The 12,398-nt window shown below is 48.5% G+C and overlaps 1 protein-coding gene across 1 annotated transcript in view; it reads right to left on the bottom strand.

Moving 5' to 3' along the window:
• The window catches only part of LOC127417998 (5-hydroxytryptamine receptor 4-like), a 151,873-nt gene that overhangs the window by 49,709 nt on the left and 89,766 nt on the right, over positions 1 to 12,398 (bottom strand). Inside the window, exon 5 of the mRNA XM_051658303.1 lies at positions 720 to 873. Within this exon, the coding sequence (XP_051514263.1) occupies positions 720 to 873 (154 nt within the window). The remainder of the gene's footprint in view (positions 1 to 719; positions 874 to 12,398) is intronic.

Below are 12,398 nucleotides of genomic sequence, written 5' to 3'. Positions count from 1 at the left end.
GGAGTATACACATTTCCTTTAGACTGAACTTTTCCAGTAATTTTATTCTTTTTAATTTCTTGATTTTTAACATAAAGGTGACTTTTGTATTTAAAACATGTTTTGTCCCTTATCTCAAGAAACTATTTTATTTGAATTACATGTGCATGTCAAAACCGGAGAGAAAGTCTTTCCAGACATTCCAATACCATTTCCTTTTTTCCACCATGACTTTAATTATGGTGCATCTATCTTCACCCTGGGCCATTTTTGTTTGATTACAGGAAAGTAATGGATTAAGTTCCCTAACTGAAACTCTGGCATTTAATTTTCTACTCAATCATCCCACCCCTCAAAAAGGGTCTTTATGAGAGCCCCTTCGTACTGCAATTGATTTCCTCGATACATGGACAGTGGTTTGGTTTTCTGTGAATGGATGCATAATTGCCTTTTTCAAACTGCATAGAGAGTGGAGAAAAAAATATAAAATGCTTCAAAAAGATTTGGCTTTTATGATGTGCAAACACATGCATCTCAAATTTGCTGGGATTGCTAATAATCCCTCCCTGCACTTTTTATAGAGCATTTTAAAAATCCACGCTTTCTTGTGGTTTTGCTCTGATTGTAAACAAGGTGTCAGAGAATCAAAGAAACATCATTATTAAAAGAACCAAATTCAGATTTAATTCAGAAGCCTTATCAGCACAAACAATCTGTAACATCTAATGGAAATGACTCACCAAATCATTTATTCCAATACTGTTCCAGCCTTGCATTATTGGTAAGAAGGAAATAACAGTTGGAATTATCCAGCATCCTCCGATCATTAGAGCCACTCTCAGCGGTGTCATCTTATTCCTGTAGACCAGTGGCTGGCAACAAATGGCATAGTACCTATTAGAAAAGGGGAGCAACAGTTATGGTAATATTATGTTGCAAATTTTTATTTGTACATCAACACAGTAAAAGCTGCTCATGTGTCCTCCAAAATAATTGTACATAACCACGCTTAATATGTTGCAGAAAAATATTAGTACATAACCATGCTAAACACACTGCTGACGTTTTTCTTCTATGATTTTTTTGAGGGGGGGAAACTATAACTTTAATACAGTGTGCATGTGATGGACAACAAGGCACCTCAAAAATCCTGAAGGAAGATGACCTATCAGTGCCCCTGGCTGACAAAATGTCAACCTATCAAGCATCTGGAATATACAGGAATAAGAGATTCTGTCAACCTGCTAGACCTTCTTAACCTTCCTGATTTGTCGGTCTAGATAACTTAAAGTTCCCTGTCTGTCACTCACTCGATGTTGTGTCGATGTAGTGACACTAGGGGTTCGATCTTGAGAGCCCCAATCACCTTTGCTTAAAATAGAAAAGGCCAATGAAAATTGGCGAGTGGAATTTGCATGCCACTCTCCGCCCCGGACATACGGGAATAAAAGGAGATGGCATGCATCACTCATTCAGATTTTTTCTTCAGGGCCGAATGCATGTGTGTTCATCCTCTCACTCTTTGCTACGCTGCTGGATTCTTATGCCGCATATCAGCGGTCACCCTCACACGGTTGAGTGCTGTGTTTCCCCTGGGCGCTTCGGCAGCCTGAGTCTGCAGGTGCTAAAAGAGTATATTAGAAAGAGTATATTTCCTTCTAAAAGAGCTTGCGCAAATGCTTGCCGTCTTTTTAAAGATGTCCTTCCGCGTTTGTGCTACTGGATGTGGCCGTTATCTCTCTCCTCTGGATACCCATGAAATCTTCCTCGAGTGTCTGAGGTGCCAGCACGCCGAGGTGGCTTTCGTGGAAGGGTTATGTTCTCATTGCGAGAACATGCGAATGAGAACATTGCGGTCGCGGCTCACTTCCTTCTTCATGAAGCAAGGAGCCACCACGGCTGCTCCCCAACCTGGTCCGTCCTGGGCTGATGCTCAACCGGATGGGTGGGCAAGCACCGCGGGTGATCTGGATGTGGACATGGGAGCATTTCCGGTGGCTCAGCCCCTGCGGACCTCCCATTCCCCAGCATGCTCGTTCTGTCCAGTTGAGCTGTCAAGCGATGCAGGCGGTCTGCCTCAGGTCGGGTTTAATGTGTCGATCGCGGCTCGCGATGAGAATGAGCTTTTGGTCGCGACATCGGAGGATGGGCTTCTGCTATCGGAAGTGGATGAATCTTCTGAGCTCCCGCCCACGGGTGGTAGTGCACAGGATGAGGCGGACACTGAGATGGCAGCCATGCTTGCCCGGGCGGCTGTGAACATCGGGCTGAAGTGGAACCCTTCACCCTGCCCTGAGCGTTCGCAGCTGGATGATTGGTTTCTGGGCTCCCGGTGCCTTTCTTCCTGGAAGTGCACGAGGAGCTAACGAAGTCGTGGAAGGCACCTTTTACTGCCCATACACACTTCGCGGGCTCGTCCACTATGACTACCCTCAACGGCGGAGCGGCTAAGGGATATGTCGAGCTTCTCCAGGTAGAGTGAGCCATAGCGGTGCATTTGTGCCCGCAGGGCGCAGCCACCTGGTGCGACTGACCAAGGCTCCCTTCCAAGGCCTGTAAGTTCTCTTACTCTTTAATGATGAAGGCTTACAAGGCCATGGGTCAGGCCGCTTCCACCCTGCACGCCATGGCTATCCTGCAGGTCCACCAGGCCAAGGCGCTAAAAGACCTGTACGAAGGTAGGACTGACCCAGGGCTGATGCAGGAACTGCACACTGCGACCGACCCTGCCTTACGTGCGACAAAGGTCGTGGCATGCCCTGGGGCGGATGATGCTTGTGGTCCAAGAGCGGCACCTGTGGCTCAACCTTGCAGAGATGCATAACGCCGAGAAAGTCTGCTTTCTCCCAGGGGGGGCTTTTTGGCGACACCGTCGAGGATTTCGCCCATCAGTTCTTGATGGTGAGAAAGCAGACCGAGGCAATTAAACACATCCTGCCACGGTGTGACCTGGCCGCCTTCAGGCCACCGAGGTCCCGCACCCCGTCTGCTTCTCGCCAGAGCCGTTCCCCTGCTGTGCCGGCCCCGGTTCCTGTACCATTGGAGCCCGCAAGCCGGCCTCAGAGAAAAAGATCCTCCTGCGGGAAGTCGGATCCACCTGCCCGTCAGTCGGCCCCCAAGAACCCCAGACGGGCTTTGAGGCGGTCCTGACATGGCCCGCCCAGGGAATGAGGAAACTGCTCTTTTATTAACCATATGGGTGCCGAGGCCCAGAGGGCACTCGTCGATGTAATACTCACCACACTCTGGCCCAGGGGTGATGGTGGGGCTGGAGAGATGTCCCGGGCCAGACCAGTCAGGAGCGGTAGCCTCATCCCTGGGTGGGCCATGTCAGGCGCACTCGCAATGGCCAGGCGCTGGAAGTCTTTCCGGTCAATCAGGCGAATGCGAGTACTTCCCGTTCCCTCATTCTCCGTCGAGAGACAGCCGGCGAACAGGTAAGTGTGCTGGTCTCTGTAGTTGCTCACCTGCCCCAGTCACTGGCCACCGTTGCGGGCTTGCGGAGCAGCATGTCCCCCCTGCGCTGTCTTTCAGGTGGGACACCTGCTCTGCCTTGCCGCAAACCACCCTGCCTGGGCACGGTAAGTCCAGTTGTCCCACTGGTGCTGCTGTCACGGTGACTGGAGGCCTGGTTAGAGCTCTCCAGCCCCTCACGGTGGTTCATCAGGACGATTCGCCTCGGCTACGCTATCCAGTTCAGCAGACGCCTGCCCAGGTTCAGTGGTGTCCTCTCCACTACGGTGCAGGGCGAGGGTGCCTCTGTCCTTCGGGAGGAAGTTGCCACCCTACTGGCAAAGGGAGCAATAGAGCCCGTCCCCGTAGCCGAGTTACGCAAGGGCTTCTACAGCCCTTATTTTATCGTGCCCAAGAGAGGGGGAGGGTCACGCCCAATCTTGGACCTGCGTGCCCTGAACAAGGCCTTACACAGGCTTCTGTTCAGGATGTTAATGCAGAAGCGCATCCTGGCGTCAGTATGACATCAGGATTGGTTCGTGACCATCGACCTGAAGGACGCGTACTTTCATGTATCGATCCTTCCTCGACACAGACGCTTTCTTCAGGTTTGCTTTCGAGGGACGAGCATACCAGTACAAGGTCCTCCCCTTCGGTCTGTCCCTGTCCCCTCGCATCTTTACCAAGGTCGCAGAGGCTACCCTGACCCCGCTAAGGGACAAGGGCATACACATTCTCAATTATCTCGACGACTAGCTAATCCTAGCTGACTCGCAAGATCTATTGTGTGCACACAGGGATCTTGTGCTTGAGCACCTCGACCAACTCTGGCTTCAGGTCAACTGGGAGAACAGCAAGCTCTCCCCGTGCAGAGCATCTCTTTTCTTGGTATGGAGTTGGACTCGGTTGCTCTCAGGGCATGTCTTACGACCATACGTGCTCAGTCAGTGCTGACCTTCATGCAGAAGGTAGCGGCACCAGTGAAACAATTTCAGAGGCTCCTGGGGCATATGGCATCCTCGGCAGTGGTTTTCCCCCACAGGTTGATGCATATGAGACCGCTTCAGCACTGGCTACAGACTCGAGTCCCGAGGTGGGCATGGCGCCATGGCACCCGGTGTGTGACCATCATGCCACTGTGCTGTCAGACTTTCAGCCCTTGGTCAGACCTGGCATTTCTATGGGCAGGTGTTCCCCTAGAGCAGATCTCAAGGCACGTCGTGGTCACGACAGACGCCTCGAACTCGGGCTGGGGCACCGTGTGCAATAGGCAGGCAGTGTCTCCATTAGCACATCAACTGCTTAGAGTTGCTGGCAGTATCGCTGCCCCTGAGGAGGCTCCGGCCGTTAATTTAGGGCAAGCATGTGTTGGTCCGAACCGACAACACAGCGACCGTAGCGTACATAAACCGCCAAGACGGCGTATGCTCGTGTCGCATGTCGCAATTTGCCCGCCGCCTCCTCCTTTGGAGTCAGCAGACCTTGAAGTCTCTGCCATAGCAGACCACGATACACTGGACGGCAATCCCTCATGACAGCGCGACCTGATCAACAGGTTCCTCAAAGGTGCAAGGAGATTGAATCCTCCTAGACCGCACCTGATCCCCTCTTGGGATCTCTCTGTGGTCCTACCTACCCTACAGAGAGCCCCATTTGAGCCCCTGCAGCAGGCCGAGCTCAGCACTCTGTCTCTGAAGATGGCCCTCCTGGTGGTGCTCACTTCCATCAAGAGTGTGGGGGACCTGCAGGCGCTCCCTGCTCCCTGAAATAATAAAGCTGATTCTAAGGTGAAAAGTAGGCCTTGGCCTGTAGTAGTAACTGAGTGACTCAGATGGGCCTCACAAAAGTGTCACCATTTAAAAATGTGAGTTTATATGAAAAAAGTAAAACTGCACAATATAGACACAGAGAGAAACTACTGCGTAACACTTCACAAAGTCCTTCATTCATATTTCAATAACAAACATCAGACGATCAATATCATTTAACATTATTTTCAGCTTAGGTGACGTCAACTAAAAAAAAAATAGTTGCTGCAGAGGCGGAGGAATTTATTACTTTTTGATGAAACATTACAAAGACAAACATTATTTTTTATATAATGTGGACTGATGAATCATGCGCAATCAGACTTGGAACATGAAATAAAAATGTAAATAAGGCTAATTTGACTATGCCTATACTCCATCGATATTTGAATCTGTATATGACTCAAAGATTCATGAAAACATGTCTCTTTGAAAGTACATTGCTGTAATATATAATCTGTTAATCACACATCCAGTACTACTGTGATACTAATGATATTAATATTGTTATTAATGAAATTTATAAAAAAAAAATTCCATCTAATAGCTCTAAAGCTCTAAACCAGTTTCAAATTAATTGCATTTGATAGAAAAATGCTTGACTTGTTGAAGAGCTGAGTAAATGTAAGTACTGTGTATGGGCACTCTAAAAGTCTGTACCCCTCACACAACCTTCCACCCTTCGCTTCCCATCAAGTTCTAACCCTCACACTTTGCCATCTAGTGCACATTGACAGACTGGTCAAGGCGTGTGAACATTTTGTGCCTTTCTAGCAAGGATATGTGGTTGGATAGGTCAGGTAAGTCAAAGAGAGAGAGAGACAGGAATGAGGAAAAAGCCACAGTACCAACAATCCTTTAGATCAAATGGGTCCCTTGACCCAGATGTGTCAATGCTTCAGTCTGTGTGTGCTGAGGTTCCTGTTTATATCATGCTTCTGGCCATGAAAATCTGCCATTCCTACCATGTGGTCACCACAGCATGTTTACAGCTGGCAAAGAGTGCTAAACACTGTTGTACGTCAGAGGAAGTGCAATGTGACCTCTGCCCCTCCAGGTGAGTGTCTGGGCCTTATTGCACCTGAGTATGAAAAAGATAAAGCCTTGTGCCTGAAACCTACAAAGGCAGCATTCGCAGGCAGTATATGGCAGTCTCAAGGCACATTTGAATTGGGTCTAATGACATGCCTTCATCTAGTCTGTGCATTCATTATTTCTGAAGGCAGCATAGATTTACATGTACATTTAATCATCATCCAAAGTGACTTTCAGATGAGGAACATCACAAGCAATTTATCATACACAAACTAAAAACTTTGCAGTAATTATACAATGCCAAGGGTCAAGCATAATTTAGAATAAAACAGAAGCAAAAGCAGAAGTAGAAATATATATGTATATATCTCCCTCGCTGTCTATGATATCCCACAATTCAAGAAAAACATCATAACATTCTTAAGAAATCTTTTCAGGAATACAAAATATTCCTAATTTTTCCTTTAGTTAGAAAATATTAAGAAAATAGCAGTTAAGAAGAATTTTATTCTAAATTTTCCCGTTTAGAAACTTTCCAAACTATGCTGCCTTGTGCTTCACATCAACATGGCTGAGTGAAGCCATTCCGGACAGCATGTTACATCTGCCGGGCTTTCAGCTGTTCAGAGTGGATCGCATTGCAGAGTTAACAGGGAAAACAAGAGGCGGTGGAACATGCTTTTACATAAATGAAAGTTGGTGTACAGATGTAACAACGTTAAAGAAGATGTGCTGTCCTAATTTGGAATCGCTCTTTATCAACTGTAAGCCTTTCTACTCGCCACAGGAGTTTTCCTCGTTTATTCTGGTGAGTGTTTATATTCCTCCACAAGTGTGTGTGAGCGCAGAATTATGTTGTGACTAAACAAAATCCAAAATATATCAAAACTGTGTTATATTTTAGCATCTTCAATGTAGACCCATTTGCCTAGAATTTGCAGAAATGTACTCTTGACATTTTCTCAACCAACTTCTTGAGGTATCACCCTGGGATGCTTTTAAAACTGTATTGAAGGAGTTCCCATCTATGCTGGACACTTATTGGCTGCTTTTCTTTATTATTTGGTCCAAGTCATACATTTCTAAAACTTTTTTTTTATTATTTAATTTTAGTTTTATAATGAAATAAATTAATATGGTGGTATTTTTGTCTATAAAACTAATTTCAAACATTTAAGCATACGCCTTCAGATCAAAAGATTTTTAAGATCATGAGAAACATTTCAGGCAAGTGTTTCAAAAGTTTTGACCCGTAGTGTATGTGTGTGTGTGTGTGTGTGTGTATATATGTGCATTTTGAAATTAGTTCATGCAGCAAAGTTCACCCCGCAAACCTACATAAGATAAAATAGATGGATGGATGGATGGATGGAAGGAGGGATGGATGGATAGATGCCGCAGAGTTCAGATTTCTGTGTCTTTATTCAAAATGTCATGGTTACTTTTGTAACCTCCGTTCCCTGATGGAGGAAACGAGACGTTGTGTCGATGTAGTGACACTAGGGGTCACTCTTGGGAGCCCCAAACACCCCAAACACCAATGAGAATTGGCGAGTGGAATTTGCATGCCACTCCTCCGGACATACGGGTATAAAATGAGCTGGTATGCAACCACTCATTCAGGTTTTGTGCTGAGGAGCCGAGACCAGGTCCCGGCCATTTCAGCGGGTAGTTCAGCATTGTGGCAAGAGGGACACAATGTCTCATTTCCTCCATCAGGGAATAGAGGTTACGAAAGTAACCATGACATTCCCTATCTATCACTCGCTCGACATTGTGTCGATGTAGTGACACTAGGGGTCCCTATACAAAACGCCACAACTATCTGAACTGTGTTACATGAAATGGCGGTGTGTGATGGGTGGTGTGCCTTGTAGCCAGCGCACCAGGCCATCACGTAACCTCCCCCAATGCTCTTATGAGCATCAAATGGTCCTTCAGGAACAAGTCGACTGCCCAACAATAGGGACAGGCTAGCCCAGCCGAGGCTTCTTTCCCTCTCTTTTCTCCCCAAAAAGAGTGGAATTTGTTAACCGACTGGGAGCCATAAGTGTCTACGTCGGGGGGGGTGTCATAGGGGAATACACAGCGGAGACCACACCCTGGCCAAAAAGAGGGGGTATTTCGAGTGGAATACGTCACATGGTCTTACCGAGTCTTGTCGGAAGTATGTCATGTGGAGATGTCCCATGGTAGGTCCTAACTGAAGGGGGAGGAGTTTCTACAGAGCATGGCGATCGGGGGCAGAGGGGTCTCTGCCCAAGGAAGATGCAGTTTACCAACAGGGAAACGATTTTGCGGAAGATATCACATGGGGTCGCCTTGGGGGAACCAGCACATGTGGAGCACCTACCTTAGTGCAGGATCTCATTAGCGCATGTACTGGGCTGGCAGTGAGTTTCTCTGCAAACTCAACTGCCAGAGGGTTAAGGAGGAAAGTCATCCAGGGATCACAGTCTGTGAACACGACTGGGAGTCAAGAGCGCACGTCTTCACCTCAAGGGAGGGGAAAGGCGCTATACGCAAGCAGTACACCCGGCCAGCTTTCCTGGAACTTACCTGCTCGTGCCTGCCAATACACGGGATGAGACCGGCTCAACCCAGAGATTGTAGAACCTCGCAAAGGTGTTGGGTGCTGCCCAGCCCACTGCTCTGCAGATGTCTGCCAAAGAGGCACCACTGGCCAGGGCCCAGGAGGCTGCCACACTCCTGGTAGAGTGGGCTCGTAACCCTGCAGGGGGTGGCACGTCCTAAGCCTGATATGCCATCACAATGGCGTCAATGACCCAGTGGGTGATCCTCTGTTTGGAGACAGCGCTTCCTTTCTGCTGTCCACCAAAGCAGACAAAGAGCTGCTCGGAGCTTCTAAGGCTCTGCGTATGATCCAAATAGATGCGTAAAGCCAGCACCGGACACAGCAACGCCAACACTTGCAGGTTCACCACCTGATCCCTAAAAGGGGTTGTGGGAACCTTGGGCACATAGCCCGGTTAGGGTCTCAGGATCATGTGAAAGTAACCCAGACCGAACTCCAGGCATGATTCGCTGACAGAGAACGCCTGCAGGTCCCCTATTCTTTTTATGGAAGTGAGTGTAGTAAGGAGGGAAGTCTTCAAAGAGAGTGCCTTAAGCTCAGCTGACTCCAAGGGCTCAAAGGGAGCTCCCTGTAGACCCTGAAGGACTACAGAGAGGTCCCACGAGGGGACGAGGTGTGGTCTGGAGGGATTCAACCTCCTAGCGCCTCTCAGGAACCTGCTGATCAAGTCGTGCTGCATCAGACTGGACAAGTCCACTCTCTGATGCTGCGCTGGATAACTCATCGTCTTCTCAAGTTCCGAACGAGAAGTCGAACTCACGCTGAGACGAGCCGGCGGTCTCGTGCGAGAGCCCGATCGGGGCAAGCGAGCGTGCTGGGAAATGGGAGGTCCGTGGGGGGATACCCAGCGGAGGTGGTCCCACTGATGCCCCCAAATCGCCCCCAGTGCTAACCGACGCAGCCTCAAACCCGTAGGTAGAAGGACCGGTGCGGGGAGCCACTGGGATGGCTTGCTTTCTTACGAAAGCAAGCCGCGACTGCAACATTGCCATGGTCATGTTCTAGCAATGAGTACATGACTCATCCATGAACGATGTCTCCGCGTGGGTAGTGCCCAGATATGTAAGACAGCGATCATGGCCGTCAGGGGCAGAGAGATAATGACCGCAACCTGGAATAACAAACAAACGGAAAGACATCTTTAAAAAGACATTCCGTGTGTGCCGCTCTTTTTGTGAATGATAATATACACTGTTAGAATATACTCTCTTATTTTCGCTCTGCCGAAGCGCCCAGGGGCGTTCTTGTCACTCCACAGGTGCAGAGGGGGAGAAGCCGCTGAAATGCGCCATAAATCCAGCAGTTTTGAGGTGCGTCTTTGGAGGGAATTGAATTCAGTGCACTGAATACAACAGCTCGGCTCCGAAGAGAAAATCTGAATGAGTGGTTGCATACCAGCTCCTTTTCAGGGAGTGGCATGTAAATTGGCCTTTTTTCAAAAAAGCAGAGGTGATTGGGGCTCCCAAGAGTGACCCCTAGTGTCACTACATCGACACAATGTCGCGTGAGTGACAGATAGGGAACTGCTTGCATCAACCTGATCTGAAAGTAAATTCATTGTTGTTGCCTTCTCAGATTACAGTATATTATGCTAATATTACTTTTGTATCTCCATAAAATGTGTTATTACTCTGAAAGCTGGGTGATCTGCTCACTCTGCCAGGACTGTACTGTCACGGATCCATGTGATCACTCTCCCCTGAGTTCTAATTACATGCACCTGCACATCATCAGCATTCTAATCAAGGACTGCATTTAAACCCTGCTCTCACTCACAATCATTGTCTGTTCTTGTCTATGTTCTACCTGTGACCACAGACTCCCTAGTTTGTCGATACTTACCTATTTATACTTACTGTGTTTAGTGTTCTCCTCTTCAGAGTTTGGTGTTGTGTATTCCCACGTTATCTCCCCTGTGTTTGGACTCTCCTGTGTTTGTTTATGTTTCCTGCAAAGATCCAAGGATTGTTGTGAGTTTACCTATCATCTATACATTGCTACATAACCCTGTCTGGATCATACTCACCATCTGTTAGCATCGCTACTCTTTCTGGACTGTCTCTCCTGTTGTTTACATTGCTGACTCACTTCATCTGTTCAATAAACCCTGCGATTGAATTCATCGCTCTGCCTTTGTGAGTTTCTCCATGACAGAAGACAGACCAACCTAATGGACTCAGCGGGGGCTTCCAATTTTCCACCAACACCGACGAGAACAATATTAGAGGAGCTGGTGAACGAACTTCGTCGAGTCGTATCCCCATCTGGAACTCCGAACGCTAGCTCCACTTCTTATTCCTCCATTCACATCAGCTCCCATATTAGTCCACCCTGATCCAGAAAGACCGTTCATTGTGGAAGTTGATGTGTCCACCTCCAGCGTTGGAGCAGTATTGTCCCAGCGGCAGGGGGATCCACCCAAGCTTCACCCATGCGCCTTCTACTCACGGAAGCTAATGCAGAGCAAAATGATGACATTGGCAGCCGGAAGCAGCTCACTATCAAGCTGGCACTGGAGAAGTGGCGCCACTGGCTGGAGGGATCACGTCATCCTTTTCTGGTCATTACGGATCATCGCAACCTTGAATACCTGAGAGAGGCAAAACGGTTGAACCCCCACCAGGCCTTGTTCTTTACTCGGTTTTACTTCTCTGTATCTTATCGTCCAGGGTCCAAGAACACCAAAGCAGATGCTTTATCACGACTGTATGCTGCGGAACCTCCTTATGGAACACTGGAGTCCATTCTACCACCAGTGCTAATCGTCAGTCCCATCCAGTGGGCCCTGGATGACCAAATAGAGGAGGCCACCCGGGAAGAACCTGCTCCACCTGGATGTCCCGAGGGATGCAGATACATCCCTCATCACTTCTGTCCACTCCTCCCTGGGCTCTGGTCATCCTGGCTACCATCAAACCCTCTCACTTCTCAAAAATCGCTAGTGGTGGCCCCGTATGTCCCAGGAAGTCCAGCGATACATCCAAGGCTGTCCGGAGTGTGCCATCTTCCATCTGGTAAGCTCCTTCCTCTGCCCGTTCCTCAGCGCACCTGGTCACACCTAGGGGTGGATATTATAACTGACCTACCCGCCTCAGATTCCTTCACCTGTGTATTAGTTGCTGTTGACAGATTCTCCAGCTTGTTGTCTGGTTCCAGTGAAGGGCCTCCCCACGGCGCTGGAGACTGTGGAAGCATTATTCCATCACATCTTTCGGAACTACAGCCTCCCAGAAGACATAGTGTCTGACCGCGGTCCCCAGTTCATCTCACGGGTATGGAGGTCCTTCTTCTCCCTCCTGGGGGTATCAGTAAGTTTAACCTCTGGTAATCATCCACAGTCTAACGGGCAGACGGAGCGGAAGATTCAAGAGATTGGCCACTTCCTGCAGACCTACTACCACAACCACCAGAACAGCTGGAACCGTTTCCTACCCTGGGTTGAGTACGCACAGGACTCTCTCCATCAACCAGCCACCAGACTCATCCCGTTCCAGTGCGTGCTCGGTTTTCAACCTCCTCTGTTTCCC

The sequence above is a fragment of the Myxocyprinus asiaticus genome, chromosome 27, assembly GCF_019703515.2.
Source record: "Myxocyprinus asiaticus isolate MX2 ecotype Aquarium Trade chromosome 27, UBuf_Myxa_2, whole genome shotgun sequence".
In the NCBI taxonomy this organism is placed as follows: Eukaryota; Metazoa; Chordata; class Actinopteri; order Cypriniformes; family Catostomidae; genus Myxocyprinus; species Myxocyprinus asiaticus.
This window is presented reverse-complemented; position numbering and strand designations above follow the sequence as displayed.